The 27,128-nt window shown below is 44.5% G+C and overlaps 1 protein-coding gene across 1 annotated transcript; it reads right to left on the bottom strand.

Annotated features, from left to right (window-relative positions):
- Positions 1–3,220: 3,220 nt before the first annotated feature.
- On the bottom strand, positions 3,221–23,259 carry bcl11ab (BCL11 transcription factor A b). The gene is made up of 3 exons (XM_028973090.1): positions 22,870–23,259; positions 21,386–21,730; positions 3,221–7,216 (listed from the first exon to the last, which is right to left on the bottom strand). Exons 1-3 carry the CDS (start codon positions 22,922–22,924, stop codon positions 5,217–5,219), a joined length of 2,400 nt encoding a protein of 799 aa, XP_028828923.1. The 5' UTR covers positions 22,925–23,259; the 3' UTR covers positions 3,221–5,216.
- Between the last annotated feature and the right edge of the window lie 3,869 nt (positions 23,260–27,128).

The raw sequence follows: 27,128 nt of genomic DNA, 5'->3' as shown, positions 1-27,128 counted from the left end.
TCATATGGATGTACTTAAAATCGATGATTCAAATTATTTGACTTCACAATGCTTCATGTAAACAGTTAACGTATGTATGCTGACAGTATAAAAATATTGGAAAAGAAATGGCCGCTTTCATTCAGGAAGGACAATGGGTCCATTGTACATGGGCAGTCAGAATATCATCACTGTTGCTCAAACCTGATTAAAAGAATAAGTCCTGCAAGGCTGCAACCACACCCATGTTCCAACCATTCCAATTCATACATGTACATTTGTTCCGTTCTCTCTTGGTGGTTACTCTGGCCTACCTAATGTTAGACATGCTTGTGACGTAACTAGTATTCTTTTTCTTGGCATCTTGGCATTTAGCCGTCTTAAAAGTTAGATTAAATAGGCTGCTAGAAAAATTAAAATTAGAAAAGAGAAATTAGGGGGATTATTTGACATCTTAAATGAACTTTAAGTTAGACTATGTGGCCCATATTTTATAAATATACCTGTTTGTAAAAAATGCTGAAAAAGCAAGGCAGTGCCTCAACCCGGGTACAAATTTCTTCTTGCGTCTGCATTTTGCGTATTGGTACAACAAAGTCATTAAGAAATGAGTAGTTTTAAATAGCCTCTGGGAGAATGGCGGCTCGCTGGGAGACAGGAAGGGGGCAGGGTGGTATTGTGGTGGGTATGGTGAGTGCTGGTGTGGTAGCGGGCCCCTCTTCAGACGGACCTCCTATACCTCTCCTTTCTGCCAGGGCCGCTTCAACAAAGGTGCTCAGTCATGTGAAACTTAATCTTCGGAACCCTCCCCCCACTCAGCCCCACAAACCAACCTCTGACCCCACTAGCCATCACATAAGGAGAAGGGGGCAGGAGGGAGGTCAGGTCCCCAACGATACTGTGCGAGCACAAGTGTGCAGACAAGTTTTCGTCCTTGATTTTAACTATGCACACACAGACACACATGTATATGGATATGTGTGTATATACTGTGTATATGCAAGAGTAATGGTTGTAGAGCAAAAGGATATGTGGGTCAAGAATGTGAGCATGTTGTTTCCCAGGATCACCGTCTATTTACATACCAGTCTGCTTGGAAGGATATGGGAATCACCCTTCTAACATAAAACCATGACGCGACTAGACACAACTAAATCCCCTAAAACCCCTGCGTGGACAGAGCTCTGCCATCACCTTCCCGGTACATGCACACAAGGACAACCTTTCCTCTATCCCAGGACCGATGTGGGGTCTAAACCTGTCAGCTGTCCCTGCTGAGTGGGTCTCTGAAGGGCTTTGAGAAGCCTGGGCAGCCTGCTCCCTTCCTCTCTTCTGTCCTTCTTGCTTCTCTTCAGACTCTCTTCAGATGCCCTGAGGGAGAGCGAGGGAGAGAGAAAGAGAGTGGCTGATCCAGACAGAAGATATTCACTGAGGATTAGCTACACTCAGACTACTTAGGACTTAACCTCCATTCTCCTCTATTACACACGTGAAACCCTTTAGACTTTAAACAGAGAAACAAGTCAAAACAGAATTGTTGCAAGAGAGAAATAGAGGTAGGGCATGGCGTATTAGTGACTACTGTCTTGGATGCGAATGAGCAGGAACCTTTCGGCTAGCATGTTTATGTCTCGAACACACAACTCCATGTCGCCTAAGAAGTAAGTCAAAAACGTAAAAGGGTGCTATGCTGTGACTGGCTGTGGCGTGCCATCGATCACACCTTTTATAACTCTTCTGAGCCATATATGCTTGGCTTACTAATTATTTGGCATTGTGAAAGACTTGTGAAAAGCTAGTGTCAATCTTACGACTTCTCTCATCCGATCAACGGGCCTGGCTGGAACGCACTATACGTTTTAACCAATCAAACTCCAGTTCAATCACTGATTTGAAACTCGGGTTTGTTAGGTCTGCTATGAAAGGAATCCTTTTGTCTGCACCCGACAGACCCCTTTCAGGAGCTCTGAAAACCATATTGGTATGGGTTTGGTAAGAGAAGGCGACTTGGGGTCGAGGGTTGCAGACCCGTCTATGGGAAAACTATGCAGGCTGTGCTTGATTTGTTTAGGGGTTTGGGCTCTGTGTGGGCTGTCATTGTCACCATAATGACATTGAACTTGCAAGAGATGTGAACAGGGACTGCAACTGGTCGAAACCAACCCCCCTGGTGTTTTCACCTCTGCCGAGCCCATCCTCTGATTTACACGGCTTTATCTCAACTGTCAACACTTAAAAAAAAAAAAAAAGAAGGCGGGAGCGCTTTTCTTTCACTGGACTTTAATCTCTCCCTCGTTCAGCAAACATCCCGCTCTTGGACGAGGAGAATGATAACTCATGAATTCACGTTATTGTCTGTCCCCGGAAGTAGAAGGCAAAGAAAAGAAAGAGAAAGATCAAATGAATAGAAACAAGCACTTGCAGACGTGTAAATAACTAGGCCAGTCTGGAGACTCAATAGATAAGGCAGTCAACTTCCACCTTTTCGTCTGCCAGTTTACACACCTGGCCTTCTCATATGCACATTGTGCATTTAGATCTTGATCATTAGTGAAGGTTTTAATAAAATAAAAAAATAAATAAAAAATGTTATTTAAAAAATGTAATAGAATCCAAAATAAATCTTTGTGACTTTTTTTATTGAACGTTTTTCAGGACAAACTGGCTGAGGAATAAAATATACAGATAAAAAGTAAAACAGTAAAACCAATGGCATGTGTGAACACTGCAACAAAAACCAGCAAATGAGCTTAATGGTCATTCAGACACACAAACATATTATCAAATAATAATGAAGTCAAGTTTACATGAGCTCATGGTTGAACATTAATAAATAAGAATTCCAGTGCGAGAAGTCAAGCTCACAAATAATGTTCAGGATGAGCCTTCTCGTAGAAAGAAGAAAAAAAAAATCACCTCAAACAAAGTTTCATCCTATTTTTCTCATTTTAATATGCTTTGCATATGGATGTACCCAAGACCTGAAAAAAGAGCACCATTCATTTTGAATCTGACCATAGAAAACAATCTGCAAAAATCTTCCTTTAAAAACAAAGTGTTTTAATGTATTTATTGACTTCTGATTCATTGCATATGACTGTTTGTATAAGACAACTGGAATGTATTTCAGGTGTAGACAAGAAGTAACAACAAAACATACACTACACAGAACCCAACATCCAATTTTACTGCATGTAGAACAGCAGGGAAAAAAGTATATGTACAACCACCTGTTTTTAACTTTTTTTTTTTTTTACTTTAATTGTTTTTTTGAGAACTGTGGCTATTTTTTAAGATTGTTTGAACAGACCATTATATAGCCTTCCGATCCACTAAATGCCACACATCTATTTTTAATAAACATATTTATTTGAAATAAAATTATTCACACTGTATTATCCTGCCACACTAAGAAAATATACCACGGCAGCATGTTGGGCTTTATGACTAATGAAAAAGGTAGTTGCGTACCTTGATGAGAACAAGCAACAATTAAAAATACAAGGCTCTATGTCAATATTGTCATGCCTACACTACGTGAACATTTATTTAAAGTCCCCCCCACCCCCATAAAAAATAGAGACAAGGAAATGGCAAGACAGCAATTATATCAGATTAGAGACTGACACAGGCATGCCCTCACTCATCTTCAAGTCTCTATTATCATTAATCTCTCCACAATGCAACCTGAAGAATTGTGTAGCCAAGGAAAGAAAAAAACACCATTCCCACATTTTAACTACACATAATGATAAAGTCCTCACCACCACCAAGATATGGAGCAAAAAAGACTGACAAAATAATCTCAACAAATCAAAAATATTTTCTTGTGGAAAAAAAAAATTACACACAAAGATGTTATTTTCTGAGCGGCAGGGTTGTCCATACTCCTGCATTGGCACAACTCCTTTTTCAAAGTCAGGAATATCCATTCAGCTTATTACTTTTTACTTTTCATTACTGTATTTTTAACTGGAGCAATGAAGATGCAATAAAATGTTAAGTTGAGGGACGTTTTTGTCTGTAAACAGGGCAAAAACAGTGCATGAGTTTAACCTGAAAAAAGAGCCATTGCTGTTTATACTCAACCATCTGTACCTCCGATTAGAGAGACAGATACAGAATTCAAGGCAGAGTGACAAGTGCTATTCTCAACATCACCAAGTGAGCTGACGCGTTAGTGTGGTAAGGTTGTAAAAATTTCAGGTAGTCAATGTGAAAAGACAATTGTTGCCCTAAGTGCTTCTTCTCAAAGGAACAGGGGTACGTATCCTAAAAAAAAATGTAAATATGCAAGGATAGAACTAATTAATTTATATACCTAAAACACTATAAAGGGCAAAGGTAGTTAAAATGTCATCTTAAAAACAAGTATGAGGGCCAGTGGGCTAAAAAATATTAGAGCTAGACCCTCCAAAAATCTCAATGCCTTTCTCGCCTTCTCCTCTTCAGCCTCTAAAGTTTTTTTTCCTCATCAGTCAGGTCTGTCAGAACTATGCCCTTGGGTTCAAGGGTCACCTTCAGGGGTCTTGGTTAAAATGGTATAACACATAGTTATCGGATAACTGCCAAAAAAAAAAAAAATGGAACCTCACATTTTAGCAGAAAAGTTTCATTTAACTGGTTGTTCTGTGATATGTCAATAGACTATGTCCATCAGGTGCTTGATGCAAGACCCTTTTGTGTTGAGTATTCCTACACTCAGTAAACAGTTGATCTTATCAAATAACTAAATGTCATGTACATACATACCCAAGGCACTCTTTTTTTTTTTTAACAACAAATTTGACCCCTACTTTACACATATCCTTATGTAGCAGGCAAATCCCATGAATATTTTACAGACGTTTTTTTTGTTGTTGTTGACTAAGACAGTTTGAATATCTTTTTTCCTCTGAGTATGGACATAGGTGATAGACAGCTATCTGCCTTGTTTAAGCACAAAACTGTACATGATATGTTTAACAGTATTTCTGCAGCATGGCATTTTCTGGTTTTACAAAATAAAAGTACCACCATCAATAATGACTACAGCTAACCAATAGATCTATCACATCAAGCATGCCATCCATGTTTAACAAAAGTACAAAATATGTAAATTATTGCACATTTAGGGAGGCTTAAAGTTTTTGTCAGCATCATATTAGTGCCCCCAAATCCATCATGCTTGGCTTTCAAAAGTGGACGTAAAATATGTGCTCCAGGCCCCATTCAACAAGACTCGACGGGTTCACACGTTACTCAGTTTTGATCTCATTGTTCAAAGGCCGGTCCCCATGCCACTTCTTCATGTGCTTCTCCAGCGTGCTGTAGACGCTGAAGGGCATGTGGCAGATTTCGCACTTGTAGACGTCCTTCCCTGTCTGGCCATGTGTCTTCATGTGACGAGTGAGCTTGCTGCTCTGGGCACAAGCGTAGCTGCACAGTTCGCATTTGTACGGCCGTTCCCCCGTGTGACTCCGTCGGTGCACGGTGAGGTTGCTGCAGTTCTTGAACACTTTGCCACAGAACTCACAGGTGTCACTTCGGCGATTGCCGTCCTTGGAACTCGGCCGTCCAGTGACGTGGTGCTGAGGGGTGCTGGCCCTGCTCCCCGCGCCACTTCGGCCCGACGCCGTCCCCCCGTCCAGATCACCAGGGGGTGTGGAGAAGCGCAAGCTCCCGTTCTCTGAGGAGTGTTCCGACGCGGAAGTGAAAGGCGATTGTCGAGAGTCCGCAAAGCTGAGGAAGGAAGAAGGTTCCTTGAGTTGCCGGGAGGCGGCATAGCCTGCCAGCCACTGGGAGTAGACATTCTCCGTGTTGGGGATGGTGGAAATCGGGGAGTCCAGGTCCTTCTCCACCTTGATGCGCTTGGACAAGGGGCTGAGGGAGTCCGGGCTGCCGACGAGCAGCTTTCTAGACAAGCCTTCAGCGGGGAAATGTTCACTGGGCAGCGTCCCATTCATTGTGGTCTCACAGCCCTCATCAGCCCGATCGGACTCAAGAGCGGAATCCTCATCGCCAGCTTCACAGGTGGAGTTGTGGCCAGTTTTTTTATGGAAGCTGAGGTTGAGGGTGTCTTTCAATTGCTGCTCACCACCTTTGCTCCTGTGGTGCCGTTCCCTGCTGTTCTCGTGGTGACGTGCACTCTCAAGACTCAGACTAAAGTGATAGTCGTTCCTGCCCGCAGCTCCGTTTTCCATCTCGTCCTCTTCTTCTCCTTCCTCCTCATCGTCATCTTCTTCCTCTTCACCTTCTTCTTCCTCATCGTCATCCTCCTCCTCTTCTTCATCCTCCTCCTCCTCCTCCTCCTCCTCACCATTTTCAGGGATCATCCCATTGTTCTCATTCTTAAACTTGGCCACCACGGACTTAAGAGCACTGGTGGCGCTTCCCAGCAAGTCACTTGTGCCAGGTTCTGGCGAGCTGGCTGTTGACAGGCCGTCATCAGACTTGGAGGTGACCGAAGAGGGCTTGTGCCGGTGGGTCTTCATGTGCCTCTTCAACTTGCTAGCTTGAGTGCAGGCGTGGTTACACAGGTGACACTTGTACGGCTTCTCCCCCGTGTGACTGCGGCGATGAACAATGAGGTTGCTTTGAAACTTGAAGGTCTTCCCGCAAAACTCACAGGACTTGGCCTTATGAGGCGTAGTCGGTGGTTGAGAACTCGGTGTGGATCGAGCACCTGAGGGTGACTGGTTAGCGGTGGTGGTCTGAAACGGCTGCAGCAGCCTTTGCATCGGACTGGGTCGACCGGGGGACAGGGGAGGGGACGAGCCTGCGGACTGTCCAGCCAGCTCCCTCAACCTTCGAGAGAAGTCCATGGACGGCGAGTCCAGTGGCACGGAGTTGAGGCGCATCACCCTGTCAAAGGCGCTTGGGTGGTGTGGGGCCAATGCCAGGTCATCAGGGCTCAAGTGGTGCCTTGGGGGTGGGCTGAACAGAGGAGGGGTTCTGGGATACCGTCCCTCCCTGGGTGCAGATGCCAAGTCCCTTCCGGCCGACCCAGAGCTGGGAAGGCGCATTAAGCCATACGGGCTGCCGTCAGCCAAGTGGGCTGCATGGAGCGGGGGCTGCGAAGCGCAGTCCCCGCCCATCCCGGGCGCCGAAGCCACTCGTGGGGTGAGGGGGCTTCCAGGCTCGCTCTCCAGGTAGATGCGGAAGCCGTGCGTGTTCTGGGCATGCTGGAGCAGGAACCAGGCACTGCTGAACGGCTGCTTACAGGTTGTGCAAGTGTAACAGCTGGGTTCTTCTTTCACTGCAGGTCAGGGAGAGAGAGAGTAAAGAGAGGGAGAAGAAAGGTCAGTCTACTGCCTCAGCAAATTTTATATTTTTACCTTTCAAGTTAAGCTGTACATTATATCCTTAATAAGCACTTTTAAAGGTCATCTCTATATTTAATGCAGTCACTTGGCAGTCCCTGTGATTTAAGCCCATAAATCATTTGGCATGAAAAATGTTAAGCTCAATTAATAAAATCAACTCTGTATTATTGGCACTTGACAGCTTTGGAAGATCACTATATGCCAAATATAATCAGACAAATACTGTTTTTAATATCATATAACATAAGATAAATGGGATTGAAATACATTGAGTCAGGAGCGTATTTCATAGCATAGTAAAAGCCTAATGAAAAATAATACACCAGCTAGAAAACATTGGCACATTAAATACAATGCATTGCAACCCTCAGATTAGAACTTGTAATTAGCTTATTGCTGATGAAGTAATTAGCAAACAGGAAGCAATGAGTATGAAAGAGTGTGATGAAGCCACTGAAAAGATTACCGATGCATTCCTTTGCCACCTCTACAGCCTCAAAATAAAGGCAAAAAAATATGCACCCAATCAAAGCCTCTTTCTTCTTCTTTTTTTTTAAACTGCATAGGAGATTTTGCGGGGTTGGCAAATTATGGATCATTACAATCTGCAAAAATTACAGTTAATTGCTGCTGCCTGTGTGGGATTTGACCTGCCATGGAGGTTTTTTCCATCATAAAAAAGGACACTTGCTGTTTCTTCCCCTTTCCCTACCAATTACATTTACAACATACTGTGTGGATTATAGTATGAAGCACTTTATTATAAATCTGCAGACAAAAAGCTCACCACTCTCATAGCCATACATTTTACAAATGTTTCGCAAAATATATATATAAAAGTCAAATACACTTTTTTCATTTAGATCATTTGTTTCTTTCAAAGCTTTGATCTATATTTCATCCATATTGCCCTCTATACAAATGATTTTATGACACCAGCAAATAACAAAAAGAGGAACGCACACATGGCAGTCATTTTAGACAATCTTCTAAAAGAATCGCACAACTCAAGCATGATTGTGGCTGCAAAGTGTTCAATGCTACATCAAGCTGCCGATATAAGTCTCAGACCGATTCGTTTGATTACATTTGTTGCTCCTCTGATCTGCACCACAACCCTACAGCTTTTTCAAACCACCATCTTGGGTAAAACAGTAAATAGCCTTGACTGAGCAGAGGACTTATTGATTGGCATCAACCGCGTCCTTGAGACACAAATGGACAGAATGGACCAAGCTTTTAAGGTGGATCAGACGCAAAATGTGAAGACTTTAAAGTAGCCATGCAAGAAGAAATAAAATGGTGTTTTTTTTTTCTCTCTGATGGAATACATTTGATTTCCCAAGAGTGCTGCCTTACTAAAACACCCAACTACAGACAGCCCAAAGGAGACAGCGCAGTCCAGACTGGACTGCTAACCCCATCTACAGAAGCCCCCCAGGCATATCTCTAACCCTGACCTTGACCCTGGCCTTCTGTCCTACATTTCCCATGATTACTGTATTGTGATACTAATGGGAGAGAGACCTGAGAGAAGCGGATGGAGGCTGGGTAATGGAGGAAATGTGGTGCTCATCTTTCCCCCCCTAGAGTCTGCCCTGCTCCATCAGTATTCCCCCAGCGTCCTGAGTCCCAGCTGGCCAGGGCTTGCACTCTCACACTTACACATTCACACACTCACTTTCACTCTTGCTCTTTGTCTTTCAGGCACACAAGACACACACATACACACAGTCTTTGTCCCAGGCCAGACTCTTTGTGGCGCGCCAAGCCACTGACCACAGACAAAGGCCAAACACTTGTCCCACTGACAAAACTGCCGAACATGGTTTTGATTCTAAAAAGTAAGTAAGGGGAAAAAAGGGGGCTAAAGTGAGAGTGATCCGACTGGCTGGGGAAAAAAGTTAGGTCCTGAAAAACTTGGCCATTGACTGAAAATATTAGAAAGAGAGAGAGAGAGAGAAGAATAACTTTGGCTCGGTTAAAGACCGGTTTGAGGTGACTAGGGCTGGCTATCCTCAGGCAAAGGCAATTAATTCAGGCTTGTTGACAATAATCAGACTTTCACACTTATTACTGCTTTCCTCCGTGAAAAGTGACAAAGAGCCAAGCGTGTGACCCTAATACGTTTAGAAGAAGTCAGCTGGTATCTACACTACTGGTATTCAGCCTACCCGAACATCAGCCGATAGCATACATGCACACAACAGTCTGTCTACAATAATGCCTGTCTAGTCCAGTTTAACTGTGAGGAAAACGCAACTATTTATCTGTACAACTTTAACTGGCAAATCTGAAATTCTTTAAAGTAAGTGCATAACATATGGATGCCATTAACAAAGGAATAGTAGAAACGTAGTAGATGCATACTATTTAATATCTGTGGACTGGATGTGTTGCTCGGGATTATCAGATCTGGTCTCATATACCTAAGGTGGCTCAAGAAGGCCCTTTGACCTACAACCACCAGCAAAGCAGATCCTATCCCCCAATGCAGATCCTAATCAGGGCAACCACCTTACCGTCTTCTAACAAAGCAGCGCATATGCTAGCTCTGTCCGTACTTTATATAAAAAAAGTTAAAAAAAAGATGTGGGCTAAGGCAGCATGGAATAAAAAAAAACTGTCAAAACACATTCATTTAAGGCTCTTTGTGGCACACAGCAAGGTATGGAGCTACAATTACATACAATTTGCTTAAACATAATTGCACTCCACTTTGGCATTTATCTGGCCTACATATCTGACCTCCATTTATATCTGGTAATACAATGATTTTCAGATTGGAGTGGAGCACAGCGAGGAGCACCCACTGGCAGTATGTCACACACTGTAGGAAGGCTCTCTCTCTCTCTCTCTCTCTCTCTCCCTCTCTCTCACACACACACACACACACACACACACACACACACACACACACATATTGGCATTCTGCAAATCATTTTATGTTTAATAACACTTTGCTAAATATAAAACACATACAAGTTAGGTCCCAGTTAGGCAAGTGCCAGTGGTGTCTGTGTGAGACTTTTCGGCAGTACCAACCGCTCAGCAGTCACTGTAGCAACCTTAAAGACCGAAGGAGGCAGACAGAGGAGAGGATGGGGTGGTGGGGGGATGGGTGGAGGAAAAGAAGGCTAGTCTGGGTCATACAGAGCAGCTGGAGGGGCTCTGGGAACCGGTCATCTCCAGACCGACATGTGTGTGACGAGGCCCAGGCTGGACAAACACTGTCTGCTATCTGCAGAGAGTTTGCATCCCTCTCCCAGTTCCAAACCGAATCACAAACAGATTCATACGCTCCAAACATCAATACAAATGCTTTTTACTATTCCTGCTACATTACTGTCCTGTGGCTGCCCTCACAATTGAAGATCTTTTCCTTGTTTCTGTTACGGCATGTATTAAACATCGACTTTCACTAATTCATTCAATTTTGAGAAAGTTGAAAGTTGGTCATAAATCCCTGGAAAATGTGGCTTATGTTCAACAAATGAGCCATTAAATGTTGCCTGTAATCTGGGAAAGAAAACCTGTGGTCCTCTGCAGAAGGGATTTATTCACGCTAAGAGAAAAAAAGGTGAGGTGAGTGGGAGGGTGTTAAAATGGTTGATAAAAATATATAACCTCAGCAACAAACATCAGCCACTGCCCCTGGTCACTCTGAACACAAACTGTGTCCTAACATTTAGACACCGCCTGATAAAGGTTATTGCAAGCAGCCTGTTGTGGTTCAAAACCACCCTCCACCCCACCCTTCCTCAGAGTGGGCGACCCTGGCCTGAGGAAGGACCATGTGATGATGGGCCTCTGAAGCGAGCTCATTCAGGAGGCCCCCTCAGGCAGAGCTCCATGACTGGGCCTAAACACAAAAAGAGCCAATGTTCCCGGACCAAGCAGAAACCACAGGGTCAACGTTAAAGGCTCCCCAGCTGCTATGTTACCGCACCACCCCTGCGGGGCTGGGAGGGTTTGGGTGGACTTTAAAGGACCTCTTTTAATGTCCAGCTTTAACAAAGCTTCAGCAAAATCACAAAAACGAGACGATGTTATCAAAGATACACCAGACTGGTTTCTTAGCATTTTATTTTTTTGTTAGAATTAGGTAACTGCGTTACTTCTTCAAGGGAACATCACAATACAGGAAAAGGAAGATGATTTCTGTTCACATTACAATAAGACACTGGTCACAGCCACATCCAAAATCAGATGGAAATGGCAATGACAATTGTAATGATCGAGTAACCAGTCCTACTCCACTGTAAATATAGCCAAACCCAGTGCATCTGACGATACACACATAAACGCAGCAACCTCTGCAGTCCAGGTGAGCATTCAAAGGCTGTCTGTGACCCCTGCACCAGCTGACATCCCAAAAACCCCTGTCCAGGGGTTAAATCCTGCCTGTTGGGCCTTCTCCTCAACTCATTTTAAATGCACTGCTGTTGGTGTGTGTGTGTGTGTGTGTGTGTGTGAGTAGTTGAGGTGGAGGGCCGTTGTTACCGAAATGTAACATTTACCATCAATAAAAAGATGGATGGGCCGTACACCCCGCGGTGGCAGGCCACGCTCAACCCCAACCCCAACCCCCCTCCCCTACGCCGTACCTGTTTTCTGTGTCCCTATGCTGCTTGGGATTTAACAAAGAGGTTATCGAGTCTTCTGATTTGTGTATGAGACAATATTTACTTCCAACAAAATGGTGGAATTCTCGGGTGAAATCTGGCCCATGTCTATTGCTTTACAGAAAAAAAAGAAGATTGTGTAGACATGAATAAGTATAACATCCAAAACAGGGGGGGTTTGCACACCCAGCTGCAAGTAATAAATCTTTACTAAAACGAAGTAAATGGGCCAATATCTCACACCAAGTATTACCTGTTATGTTCTCACCACATATCCTCCCAATGTCTTATAGGTCAGCATCCCTAAATGGGATTTTTTTTCTTTTTATGCATAATACACATGTTGGACAGATCATAGCCCATAGATCAGCTCACGTTATGTATAGGAATGTTCTGGAAACGCGAGGCGCGTTGAAAGTAACCTAAAGGAGGTGATAGGTGAAAGAGAGAGCTGGAAGGTGGGGGGGGTATAGACTATGACTTTGCTTTAATTTGTCAACAACAAACACTTTGGTCCTTCTTGGATTGCAGTGGCATAAGGGTGCGTGTGTGTCTGTGTGTGTGTGTGGTAGGTGGGGGGTGTTAAGCTAATTTACCCACTCCAAAATGCGCACTGGAGGCACTAAATCAGCGGCAACAAAGAATTCCTTATTTGCAAATGTCCACATGCCCCTCTGCCCTGCTCCCCTGTTTAAAATAGAGAAGGAGAGGCAGAGAGAAGGGAGGCAATGTTCCTCCGGTGACAGCTGGATTTATTCTCCAGCAGCTGCAGGACTCCGCCGCCGTCCACGCCGGCCTCTAGCGAAAAGGGCCAGAAAGTCAGACATTCCAGGCAAAGCGTGGGCAGGAATGCACACATACGTGCCCGGCAGGGGTCAAGGGTCGCCGACCAGAAAAATAAATAAGATGTAAGAGGTGGCAAGAAGCTCCAGGGAAGGAAGAGTGTCCAGAAGAAGAACCGGGAGGTGAGACCCAGCTTGCATGAAGGTACCGTGAGGCATGAGGGAAGTTCAGGGTGTTTGAGTTGGGGAGAGACGTGTGTGCGACTCCTTCCATCAGGCAGAAACAGATCATGTATATCAGATCATGTGTAAACATGTGTGTGTGTGCGTGAACCACAATCCTCCCCACACACACGAGATGCTGGACAAAGTCATGACACCTGCTCTTCCAGACAAATTAAAAAATTCACATTATGTCACCCTTCTTTCAGTCACCTGGGGGGGCCTTATCAACATAATGGCTGTATGGACTATAGGCTGAGCAGGCAGGAAGTAGGGTCTGGGGTCAGGCGTGTACCCCACACCGGATGTCTGGGGGGACATAGATAGGAGCCTCACCCCTCCGACTGAGGGTCCTATAATTAAGTCACTGTTATTTAGCCTGCAGGGTTTGTATATCTCTGAAAGAACTACACAATCCAAAGAAATGCAATATGACATTATCACAAAATGTCAAATGACTAATGTCAAAAAAGGAGGCAGCGATGAAAGAAGTGTAGCAGTGTTGCCGCAATGCTCTGGGGCACAGCGGTAACGTTACTATAGGAGCCACTGTTCACCAGAGACCAGCTTCCCTTGTCTGCCTCGGAGCCGATCTCGCTTGGATGTCGAAAATAGTTCCCTCAGACGGACAGGAGGGCAGAGGTTCACAGAACACGAGAGGGGCACGGGGGGCCGCGCCGACCCCCAGATAATGACATGACAGGAGGAGAGACGGTGGAAGAGGTGGAGGAGGGGTGTCTACGAGAGATCCTCATTTCCAAGTATTTGCAAAGGTCCTGAGCCCTGCAGACTCCCACGAGGCCTCGCTTCTGTTGCTTCAAATCACACACAATCCACCACAAGGCCGGCTTGGAAAATTTCAAGTTGGGGCACCAAAGTATGACTAAAGAGAAATGAACTTGAATTTCAAATAATCTAAAATAATCTAATATAGTAATCTGAACTGCCAATACTGGTGCAAATAATACAATAAATAAATAAACACTGATAAGAAATGCCTACTTGCTTCCTTGCAGTTGTAGTTGGGAAAAGGAAGAACTTAATATCCAGAAGCACTTGCATGCTCACTTGCTTTCAACTCTGTGCTGAAGTGCAGAGAAAAAAAGTTAGGAAGTTGTGGTCCCTCCCAAGACCCACTCACAGCACCTCGACTTTCCAGCCATCACACCGTGTACAAACCCTGTTAGTTGCCTAGTGGGTAACACACTCGCCTATGAACCAGAAGACCCAGGTTCAAATCCCACTTACTACCATTGTAGTGTCTCCAGGGGGTGACGGTCCCTGTAACTACTGAAGTCGCTCTGGATAAGAGTATCTGATAAATTCTGTAAATGTAAATGTAAGGTAGGTTGAATAAACTACAGGCTCATCATTGTTTTTTCATGACAAACATTACAAACAAATATTGATAGAATATGAAGAATCGCTACTACTGTCAGTTAAGGCTTTAATACACTGTGTTTTGTAACAGCAGTATTATGTTGGACTTAAGCAACTCAAGTCATCATCTTCAACAGATTATTAATAAATGAATGTATAAAGAATGTGGAAAACATAAAGGGCAAGCGAAGAATTGCTTAAAATGCTAAATCGCTAAAAAAAAAACATCAAACCCATGAGAGCAGCTTCCTGGCGGCGGGGAGCAAGGAGCCCATGTTTACGTCTGCGGTTCAAAGGTAAACAGACATCAAGGTCATGGAAAACACTGGCAGTCATCATGGCCAGGGACCCTCTTCTGTCAAGCCGCTGGTGGAGGTGGGTCGAGGGTGCCGGACCATGCGCCCCACATTACCGAGGTCATTTTAAAGTTCCTAAGCGCCTGTAAAGACTGACCTTGAACCTGTTTTCCTGACCCAAGGCAGGGACCTACGGGTCACGTAAGGAAAATGGGGTCTGTTGCAGCTAAATCTCACAATGAACTTACCAAAGCCACTTATCTATTGTCTTTTTATGCTGTGTATGCATGCAAATTATTTCAGAGGCAAATATTAAATCTTACTGATTGAATCAACCCCAGACTCTCATTTGCTTCAGGGGTTCGTCCAGGTGACAAAACTCTAAAAGAGAAATTTTGCTGAGTAGGCCACATAGTTCCAGGTTCCAGAATGGAGGCTTTAGAAAACAGAAACTTACACCATGGTGTGGATTGTGTGGACGCTATGTGATGAAGCGTGGGTCAACTTTTAATGCACAAATTGGACAATAACAGATGCACAATGGATCTTACAATCAGTGCTCTAACCAACAATGGCAACTGCCGGGTATCCTGGTTGAAGAAACACGACAGAAAGGAAGATTTAAAAAGTGCTTCAAAATAAAACTCAGGGCCATTTTTTAGCCAATACGTAAGATGCATGAATTGGAAAATCCTTCGGAGTCCTGTGAATCTTGCCTTCTTTGTCTGCCTGAATACAGACTGGACAACGGAGGACTAATGATGCCTCCTCTCCTTTTGCTCCGTCATATGAACACACCTTCTCACACACCCCTTCCCCGGCGTCCCTGGTACCCAAATAAATAGTGATCCGTAATGTCTGGACATACATACCTAAGCAAATGAGTGTATGTGGTGTATGTATTTGGGATTGGAGACATTACTGATCACACACATATATATAACAACTATAGTATAACAACAAGGCTGAATCAAAAAATACCGCTCATGTACACTGTAAAAAGTAAACACTGGCTAAACTTGAAGTAATCCGTCGCACCTAATATTTTAGCATTGACGTCAGGTAAATAAACCAGGTTGCAGCAGGTTTGATTGGTTTATTTACATGATGTCACTGCTGAAATATTAGGTGCGACAGATAAATTGAATTTAGCCAGTGTTCACACACACACACCTCTACGCAGATCATAAGGAACTATATATATATAGAAGAGAGCTTTCTTCCTTTCGTTTTCTTCCTTTCTTTCCTCGGGGAAGTGTCCGAGCTGGGTGACCGGGTCGGGCTGAACTGGCACGTGACTGCCCGTTTTCTCCCTCGTGCCCCGTGGCACTTGATACAGCGCACTAGGGCACAGTGTGGGGGTGTGAGTGATGTGTGCATGTCTGCGTTTCGGTGTGTGTGCGCGCGTGTGCTTCTCCTCCGATATAAGAGGCCTGGAGCTCAGCCAAGTTCATCTGTTAATGCACAACCACCATCAGGGCGGCCCCTCCTCCAATCACAAACCTACCTCCCCATGACCCCGCGTTAACCCCGTAGTGGCCAGCGTTCCTTTCTCTCGGTCCCAAACGGCCTGCTGCAAACGACTTCTACCTGACCCTTTCAGGCACGCAGGCTCCGGCAAATTTCTAAAGAGGACACCGACATTGCAATTTCCCCGTCTCATAGTTCATAGTTCATATTTCGCAAAATAAAATCACCAATAATGAATTTTCTGCTCAATGTGGCTCATCACAAAAGCGTACGTACATACCCTCCTCTTTCTCCTCTCGCTCACTCTTTGTCTATTAGGGGTCCAGGCCTGTGTGAAAGTCGGATAATACCCGCATCTTCTTCCCTCCTTTATTTAAGATAAACAACGTAGCTAAAGTTCGGGACCCACCCCGAGCCCCTTTGACAAAGCCATCTATCATGCTGTCTGGACGGACCAACTTTGGCCACAGTGCTAAGGCTGGACTCACAATCCCCTTTTGTGCTGTTGGCACACCCACCCTCCCCCAGCAGTTTCCTCTGCCCCCTGGATACACACACATACCCCACCGGTTGTGGGCCATGTTTCAGAATGGGTTTGGCCATTCAAATTTATAAGCAATAGCGGCAGTGAGGTAAGAATTCAACAAAAGTCGGGACAGTAAATGTAGCCTTAACACTATAATATGAATTTGAAGGTTCAAAAGCCATAAGGACCAACATGTGAACACGGGAAAATGGAAAAGGGGCTGCAGGAGGGTGAGGAGTCACACTCACACAATCCTTAGCACCAGATCATTAGCACATGCACACTCACACACCCATCAGCACTACATCCGCACATCTCCCACTGGCCTCTAGACTTTCTCTGCCCATTTCACAATGTTAAATAAGCCATTACGGCGGCCATCGTGTACTACTGAGTCAATTGCAACCAGCTCAGAGTCATTGATCTTGCATGGCCTGCGATCAGCACACTGGGGTCCCTTATTGTTTCTTGTGTGTGTGTGTGTATATTTAATATGTCTTCCTTTCTGTATTAGAACCCCCCCCCGCTCTCTTTCTCTCTGACACCTCTTTTCTCGCTTTCGAGGTCCGGTGGCCAGCAGCAACATGTTCAGAATACACATGCTAATGGGCCAATCAAAAATGCAAAACAATTGGCAGTTACCGAGAGGGACCCTAATGGTCATTAGAATTTACAACTAGCTAATGAGCTGCCGTCTGCCCACTCCATGCATATTCATAAAGCAATCAGGGCTTTGAAGATTAAAGGACTGCTTCAAATTCAAATGAGCTTGGCCATATTATCAGTGAGATTCAGAGTAGAAGTTATATGTGCGTACGCACACAAGCATGTTAATGCAGATAAAAGTCTCCAATATCTCCCCATAAACACCAGGTCTCAGATCAACAAAAAAACTGAAAGGCAATTATTAGCAAAAAGATCATGACCTTCCAATGATTTATTAGCAATCTAAGGAACATCGTCTGACTTCAAGCTGAGTGCGGTTGAGCACGGTCCTATTTTAAACATTCTTATATTTTCAAAATGGATTTAAACAAGCCTCTTCAAACGTCTACATCTCTTTTTAATTGTCCTCATCAACAACTGGAGCACGTCATTGAACTGCATTCCGATGAGAACAGTCCTTATTATTACTAACATAATAAACACTTAAATATTTAAAAATGTGATCTTTTATTCTTTACGACACCTCCTGGGCTATTTGTCTACTGTGAGTAAAAGGCTACAGCGAAACACCGGCAAGGTGTGAGCTATAAAGGGCATAGCACATATTTCGGAACGCAGCCCATGTTTTACTACAGTGGCCAGGGGCACGGCTGGTAAAACGGTTTGTACGGACGGATGAGGTTCTGTGTACATGTGTGTGTTTGAAATAGGCGTTTCCCCATCTCTCCGCATAAGTAAGAACAGCTGCGGACCATCATCGACAAGCCGCCTTCATGCATGTAGACACATTCATGTACATTTTCAAGAACACAAGTGCGGACATGCATAGCCTTGTGCGTATAATTCAAATCAACATATGCATAATCAAAATTGACACAAGGCCTCCAAGCACACTCACATCCACACAGACATTTTGCACATTTACAAAGTGCAGCAATAGCTTCTGAGGCCACCCTGATAATGAAGCGTACCATGAGTTGCAGCTAGCCTGAGGTGGTCAACAAGGATTGGAATGAATATTCCTTTTCCTTATCGCCAGGAGGGGAGTCAGCAAACAGCCCTCAGCCTTAGCCGCCCCTTGAAAATCTGAGTGAAATTCAGGTCAGCTCCAGGCCCATCAAAAAAATATTGCAAATATTCTTGAACATAGTCTAAAAGAAAATGTGTCTTTGTGACTCATTAATGCCAATCCCTTTTTGTCCCCTAAAAAGAAGGACAAAAAAACAGCCTAAGCCTTCAGCCAGGCAATGGCGAGTCAGGGTGAGTGACAGCCCCTCTCCAGTGAAGAGGAGGACGGAGAGTTGGCCTTTGACCTGTGTCAACCTGAGACGGAGGTGCATGGTGTGCTCCTCACGACACAACGAGCCAGTTCCTGGCGAGCATTCCTTTTCCCGACTCATACGACACCCTGAAACCTCCCTCGTCTGATTTGTTGTCTTTTGGGGCTATTGAGACAAACTTTATTAATTCATGTATTTATTGATGATGAGAAACCACATAATCACTCAGTTAATTAAACGAGAAGCTATTGCTCACAATTGGTTGGATTAAAATCAATGAAAACATGGACCAATCAGAAGCCATGTTATTGATTGACATTAGCTTTAAGGACACTAGCAGAAAAAATACTTACATTTGTGAGTTAACACATTTAACTTTTTTGAAACAAACTGAAACTGCATAAAAACATTCAAGGGAGTTTTTTATAGAGTTGAAGAACCTGTACAGTTGAGGTAGCAGAAAGAGAAGAAACTTACAGCATCTACAGACAAATTTATGCTAAGCTAACCGTTGGCACGGTGCTTCTGCGGCTCAACGCTCAACCAAGATCATGTTCTCTTGCCAGGTTGCATCGGCGCATCACGTGGCATATCCCACGACAAAAACACGATGCTCTACCGCGTGCACATAACTGTACCAGCCGCTCTGCGCCATCATCAGAGGTTGGGAGACATCGGGCGAAGGCTGCCAAGTCAAAGAGCTTTTCGTGTACATCTGTACGCCTGAGCCTCGGCAAACACACACGCACACACACACACACACACACACACACAAGCGATTCTGTGTTTGCACATCTGCATGCGTCTGACAAACACAAGATGAACACATCCGTCCACGGCTCTTCATCTCCATGGTCAGAAAACCGGTCCCGTACAAACCTGGCCCAGCCACTGTACAACACAAACAAAAAGAATACACACACACACACGTTCAGCAGCGCCGCGCATCACTCCTACACACAGCACGCACCCACCCGGGTGGGGGAGGGACCCCGGGGCCACGCTGCATGGGGGAAATGTGGCATGGTGCCAGCGCAGGCCGAACGTACGACACCTTTGTTTCAGGAGAGAGGGCGGCGGGGAGCCCTCGCATTACGAGTAATTTACCACTCCACCCCCAGTTCGGCTTACAGTTAGGTTAAAACTGACGACGGGCAAACGTCGGCAGTTCTGATCGGTGTCATAAAAAATAAAAGTGAGGACATTTGGGACAGAATGCTGGTCTGCCGCTTGGAAAACGGACTCGTGTGAGACAATCAAGAATATTGAGGGGCGAGGGCGAGACGAGGCATGGGTGCGTTTGGGGTGGCGTGTGTAGGTGGGGGGAGTTAAATGTGATTGCAGTTATAGCCCGGGCATTCACTGTGTGTGAAAGGGGGGGGGGTATCGGCTGTCCCCCAGTATGCATATCTTAAATTGTTTATCATGCAAATTGCCGAGCCTGCTCCAGCCTCCAACGGATTCACCATTTACTACGGGCATCACAGGATTCCATCTGTTGGGATCGACATCTGCTCCAATGCTGTACTTTCAGACTTTGCGTGCACATTGTGCTTGTGTATTTGCGAATTAATTCCATAAGGTGACTGTAACTACACCAACAATGCAGACGCACACACACACACACACACACATATATATTCTGATGCAAGTGCTGGTGAGTTTTTCTTTTGTCAACTTCTTTTCTTTAAAGCTCATAAAAAAATCAACACTGTCTTCCTGAGATCACAATAGTATTTTACTACTCTGAAACTATAGATACACTCCTGAAGTGTTGTGTTCTGCTACGTCAGAAAAGTAGTGCAATTCAGGGTCACACATGCAGAATGAATACAGAATGAGAATGAATAGTGAGAGGAAATTGGGCCTTCCAAGCAATGGTTTTACTTATGAAAGGTGGGACAGTGGTGGCCCAGCAGGTAAGCGGACCCGAAATCGGAAGGCTTCCGCCAAGGTGCCACTGAGCAAAGCACCGTCCCCAAGCACTGATCCCCGGGCGCCTGTCATGGCTGCCCACTGCTCAACAAAGGGTGCGGAGGACACATTTCGTTGTGTCACTGTGTGCTGTTCATCACAGCGACAATCACTTTACCAGAAAAAAAGGAATCCCATAAGTAAGGAAAACTTCATTAATGTGGAGTGTGGAAGGATAACACTTTCCAGACCTCTGCTCCAGCTGCATCAACTTTCAAAGAAGCTGCACACAGGAAAGAAATGCAAAGAGCCGATGGTCCGGCGTGACAGTTTTCGAAAATGCCATCCGAAACTGCATTGCACATTAGATACGGAAATGCAGCTCGGGTTCTAATTGGCCAGCCTGAGGAAATGGGCGCCAGCCATCAACGCTGAACACATAAAATAGCAAAGCTGCTTTGCTGCTGAATTTAAGGCTCTGCGCTCTGGGTGTTTACACAAACTAGCTGTGTCTGAACAAGGAAGCCACTGCGGGAAGCTCCTATCAATTAAGAAAATGAGGTGAAACAGTAACAATTAGCGGTGCGGAGGCGCTTTAAATAAATGCCTCCATGCCAGCAGCTGAAAATAATTAGTCCCGCGTCTTATTTCCACATGAAAGTGAGAATTCGAAAACATGCATTTACGGAGGATGGACGTGGCCATCGCCAAAAAAGCCGTGCAGCGATCCAGCTACATCTGTCAAAGCCACATAAAGTAGTCTGAGGAGGCCAAGCAATCCGTCCAACGCTCTACTTTTCCTTTCGAAGGAGAGGTGGGTTGTGGGGCTAATGGGGGAGTTTGTAGAGGGGCGAGAGAGATTCACAACTTTGCGACAGGCTCTCTCATAAAAAAAAAAAAAAAAAAAAAAAACACAGCAACGGCAACGTACTCCACATTACCTGTCACGTTCTCCTGTTTTGGGCATATTCCCGGTGAGGACATGGGTAAGTTATCCTGGTCATGGGGAGTGACCTGCACAGCCACCTCGACAGGCTGGCACCCACGGCGCGGTGGGAGCCTCAAGGGAGAGGGTGACGGCGGCCCGTCTGCGTCCTTGCCTCGGCAGACACTGCCGTGGCACTGCCTCCGCTTGTGGTCTATGAACACCAGGATGTCTGCCAGAGGGAACCTGGTGTGGCACTGGCCACATGTGAGGAGGTCCTGGTCGCCTTTGGGCGTGGACTGGAGTAGCCGGGTGTGATCACGTTGGTCCTCTGGGACATCAGCCAACACGGGCTCGGGTGCTGCAAGACCAAGAGACAATACGATTTTTGGTGCCTTTCTTCAAAAATTCTTCCTTTCTCTTTAATTATCTATCTATATGTCCATCTAACTAAACACTGAAAGAGATTCAGTGTTTAATGAAATGTATTCTGGGATAGAAATAAAGAAAGAAAGAACTTTAACAATTGTATCAGAACAAATGTTATTCACTGTGTCAGTTAAGTAGCTTGACCCTCTTTATCACACAGCCAATCTCACACTTTAATGAACTCAACACCTCCGGGAATCAAAAAATAGATTTTAATTTGAGTTCAAGATGATTGGAGCCCATTTAGTTAAATCTTCTGAACAGAGGTTAGTATGTGGGGTAGCTCCCAGCGGTACGGTGACAGAGCGCGAGCAGCAGTCACAATGACATCTGCGCCCAAACTGGGATGTTGCGGTGACCGGGAATTCTCGCGGATGCCGACGGGCTACCCCTAAGCTAGGTCGTGTGGCATCAGGTCCTTTACAGAACTGGCACAATAGGCCACTGACTAGGCAACATGGGCCAAGGTGTGTTATACCGCACGGAAAAGAGTTGGATATAACAGAAGATGCCCCGAATCACAAAGATTACAGGACGTAAACAAACACTACGTTTAAAGCAAAAATCCCAACGCACGCAGGGGGCTTAAGGCAGGTTAGATCAAGTTCAAGTTCACAGTTTACAGTCTGTCATCCGCTAAAGGGTCCCCCTAGTGGAGAAGGTGGTACTGCAATGACCGGTCAAATAATAATAATACAAAAATAAATAAACAAAAAACACTGTTATAGTACGCTCAGCATTTCACAGTTTCCGACGTTCATTGTGCCGAGATGAAAGCATTCTGACCAGACTGGAAAAGAAATGACATACAAATCTTACATTTAAGGACCAAAAAACAATTAATTAGACCAAGGACCCAGCAGGAGTAAAGAAGGCAGGTTGTAATCACGTTCGGAGTAACCCTGAATTTGGTTATATGTACAGTACATAATTTTTCACTTTAGTGGAAAACATAAAAAACTTCGCGGCACTTGAAACGCGCGCAAGAAGCGCAAGTTCGCAGCGCAACAATCATCACTCCATTCACACTCGCCTGCGTATCGGCGAAAGTTCCGGACCCACCCAACTTACGCGAAAAGTCCCGTGTGCTTAAGTGCTGGGGCTTGCCCTGCTTGCGGCGAGACATGATGGCCAGTGGCGGCTTCAGCTTGGCTTCACATTGGGAAATCCGAGTCTTCGGAAGCGAGCGCGGAGGCGAACGTCTTCAGTCTTCACCACCGACGCATTGGACTCCCAGACGAGAAAGAAAAGAAAGAAAGAAAAAAAAGATAAGAATAACGTCAGGTCATAACCGGGGAGGCGCGCACGGTGCGTGCAGCGCGACGCGCTTCATGGCTCCCGGTGGAGGCGACCAGAGCGACCGGAGCGTCGCAAGTTCACGTGCGGACGTGACGTTCCGGCGAACTTGAACGTCAAGAGAGAGATGGACATAGGAAATAAGAGGAAGGACGAGGGGGCAGGGGAGGCAGACTCTCTCTCTCTCTCTCTCTGGGTTAGGGAGGGAGGGGGTAATAAAAGCAGCGGACCTTTATTATAGGGCCGAGAAGCCAATGGGCTGAGAGCTCGGGGGACGGAACGGCCAGTTATTACCGACCTTAGGTTTAGGGACTTATCTTATCCGTCGTATGAGATGCCCCGGTTCCTGGGCGACGTCGAAAACTCCTCATCGCAGCTATATCGCTCTCCAAATAAATACAAGTGTCAAAGTTTCATTCTTTTTAAAATAGCTTAATTTAATAAAGTTCTGCGATGTGTAGCTGAGAAGGCATTTTGACCGACTGTTATGTATTTATGAAGGTATGCATTGTATTCAAAGACATAATTTAAGCTCAAATAAATGTGAATTTACATGCATGGATTCCTCCACGTACTTCCCCCCCCGTGCTTTCTAAATTCATTTATTTACATCGTTAAGCTGTTTTGAATAGGTATATTTATTACAATGACACTGCTTTCGGTCCTAAATAAAGACAAAAGCTCCCCCTAGTGGCCAAATACGGTTCACTGCAGTCGCTTGCAACGCGCGTCTGAGGTCTGTACGTTACCAGGACAACACAGCACCTTCTATACTGAGGTCAGAAGAAGGCTGTTGACCTCCTCTTGGGCCTGCTACGTCCTATTTTCTTATCTGACCACTTGTCGACATAAGAACCAGTAAGTGAAGGATATGAAGTGCTTCACACCCTGTTATGATTATGGCAGACTTTATGAATTCATGCCCTTATGAATCAGAGGAGAGTCACACTTGTATTTGAATGAGTTATGTTTTGTATGGACAACATACAAAATAATCAATGAAAGTTATGGAAAAAAACATCTGTAAATTAGCATGAGTGTGCAACTTTGCAACATGATGTAATAATGTCCATTTTAGTTTTGATCCTAAAGTGAAGTGATTTTCATTATGAAACACTGCAGCACAGCACACGGTGACACGTCAAAATCCTCTGCTTTTAATCATCACCCTTGGTGAGCAGTGGGCAGCCATGACAGGCGCCCGGGGAGCAGCGTGTGGGGACGGTGCTTTGCTCAGCGGCACCTCAGTGGCACCTTGGCGGATCGGGATTCGAACCGGAAACCTTCTGATTATGGATCCGCTTCCATAGTTGTACACTGCAAATGTAAATTCCAATTCAGCATTGATGAATGGGATGTACACAAAAGAACAATCTTGATAGTTGTCACATAACGACCGGACACACCTGACGGGGGTTCCCTGATTGCAGGCCACGCCCCCTTAAATCCCCGCACCTTAGTATTTAGGCTTGCCTGCATCATTGCTCCGGGTTCCAGTATTGAGGGTGGTAGTAGCCTAGTGGGTAACACACTCGCCTATGAACCAGAAGACCCAGGTTCAAATCCCACTTACTACCATTGTGTCCCTGAGCAAGACACTTAACCCTAAGTTGCTCCAGGGGGACTGTCCCTGTAACTACTGATTGTAAGTCGCTCTGGATAAGGGGATCTGATAAATGCTGTAAATGTAAATGTAAATGTATGAACTAAGAAAGAACGAAGGGAGACGCCGTTTGTGCAGAACCGCTTGTATTTCCTTGTAAAGTAGTTCTAGTGTCTGAGTTGGTGGAACTTTGTGAGATAAATTCTATATGATTTGTGTCTTTTCAGGTTCTGGTCATGCTCTTAGCAGTGGGCAAGAGACCTGGGTGTGTGGTGTTTGCCCATGTGAGTGAGAGCCTTTCCTTTTCCCGTCTCCAATTCCCCCTTTTCCCGAAATTGAGTTTTCTATTATAGCCCTTTATGAGGTTGGAGAAAACAGTGCAAGGCAAGCGTAAGTTCTCAACATGGTTCAGGTCAGGGGAATGCTTATGGGGTCAGGTATCCATTGCAGGGTAAATTTGGACTAGTAACACATCAAGTTTTAGAGATTTTAACAATCAAGTAATGGCAGCCAGGTTTTTGTAAATGTCATTTTAAATGTCCTAATAATGGAATTCATGATGCCATGTACATTAACAATGCTTCTAGGGCTTTTTGGAGTACAAATTATATCACCACATCACAGAACCTCCACTGGCAGCATAGGATACAGTTTTTTTAATTAATAGTTCTGGTCAGAGTTATAGTAATATTCCACAAATTCCAGATGCAAATGTTTCTGGATAATTGACAGAAAGCCTTTATTTCCGGCTTATCTTTTAGTATAAACAATCTGTTGGCATGGAGATGCCATCTGATGGTGATTCATGAGATTTAGTAATTTAATCCCAGAATAATTTTTTTTCTTGCAATTCCCCAAGCAAGTTGAAGTTGATTTTATTGTCATTTCAGCCATATACATGTTAGACGGTACATAGTGAAACTAAATATCGTTTCTCCAGAACCGTTTGAACGATTAGACAAAGTTACATACTGACATAAAGTGCACGTGTGCGACACACAAACTATGCTACATAAGGTGCAAACAGGGGACACAGGCAGTGCAAGAGTAACATTTAACAAAAAAACATGTAGACAGACGGCGCTAAACCGGTGAAATGAATAATAAATAAATGTCCGAAGTACAATAGTGCAAATACTGCTGTGTAAAATGGAACGGAACATTAGTAGATGATATTAAAGATAGATAATATTACAATATAACAGAGGTAGTGCAAGTGTGTGCGTGTGTCAGTTCAGAGTGGAAAGTTCAGACGGTAGTCATTGAGACACGACATTGAAGACTTCTTCGGGACGGGCACGAAGGTGGTGGCCTTGAGACATGTTGGAACAGCGGCGGTGCTCAGTGAGATGTTGAAGACGTCTGTGAGAACATCTGCCAGCTGGTCTACACATGCTCCAGCAGCCTTTCGTGAGTTAACTTTGCAAGGAGTTTTCCTCACGTCCACCGTGGTTAGACACAGCTGATCACTGGAAGGAGGGTTGGTCCTCGAAGGCCACGTCGTTCTGTTTGTCGAATTGTGCGTAGAAGTCTTTCAGGGAGGGTTTTAGTCCTGTAGTTTGTGACGGCCTGGATGTCCTGCCACATGCGCCATGTGTTCATTGGAGATAAGCAGTGATCATTGGAGATATCTTTTTGTCTCTCTTAACATATTTCTCACTGCCAAAAGTAATTTGGTTTGGTCAGTCAATATAGTATCCCAGTTAACCTGGAAGTCAGGTTCCTATTTGCTCGAGTGTTTTTTTATTACTCACACCTCCAATGCTGGCTAAACTTGGAAGTAATCTGTCACACATAATATTATATGTTCTATGTTAATATAATAGTAGGTACTTATTAGGTAATACAATATTAATTAATTTGTCTATTTACATTATATCAATGCTAAAATATTAGGTGTAGCAGATTAATTCAATTCCAAGTTTAACCAGTGTTCACTTTTTACAATGTATGGATGCACATAGCTGTTTGTATAAAGTACTTTTTTTCTTTAGTTACAAATATTAGTTTGCCCCATTATAGTAAGCTGTCTAATTTATCCTTATGAGTAATTTTTTTTTTTACTTTACTATAATTCTACCGACAGCAGGTTTGTTTGTTTTATTCACAGTATGGCAATGCTATAGGGTGGTAGTAGCCACTATGAACCAGAAGACCCAGGTTCAAATCCCACTTAATACCATTGTGTCCCTGAGCAAGACACTTAACCCTGAGCGTCTCCAGGCGGACTGTCCCTGTCACTACTGATTGTAAGTCGCTCTGGATAAGGGCGTCTGATAAATGCTCTAAATGTAAATGTAAAATGCTATAATATTAGTGGTGACAGTTTTTTACGTTTAGCCAGTGTTTGCTTTTATTCCCAGTGCGATTGTCTATAAATTGTGTTTCTACTTTAATTTAGTTGTACTTGTTTCAATTAGTCAGGCTTTCT

This window comes from Denticeps clupeoides, chromosome 3, assembly GCF_900700375.1.
Source record: "Denticeps clupeoides chromosome 3, fDenClu1.1, whole genome shotgun sequence".
In the NCBI taxonomy this organism is placed as follows: Eukaryota; Metazoa; Chordata; class Actinopteri; order Clupeiformes; family Denticipitidae; genus Denticeps; species Denticeps clupeoides.
This window is presented reverse-complemented; position numbering and strand designations above follow the sequence as displayed.

Bases quoted from the DNA above. Each gene is read 5' to 3' on its own strand.
- bcl11ab (XM_028973090.1), bottom strand. From the start codon at position 22,924: ATGTCTCGCCGCAAGCAGGGCAAGCCCCAGCACTTAAGCACACGGGAC. The intron at 21,731-22,869 runs GTAAGTTGGGTG...TTGGTCTTGCAG, and splicing joins AAGCACACGGGACTTTTCGC to CACCCGAGCCCGTGTTGGCT. The intron at 7,217-21,385 runs GTAATGTGGAGT...CCTGACCTGCAG, and splicing joins AAAACAGGAGAACGTGACAG to TGAAAGAAGAACCCAGCTGT.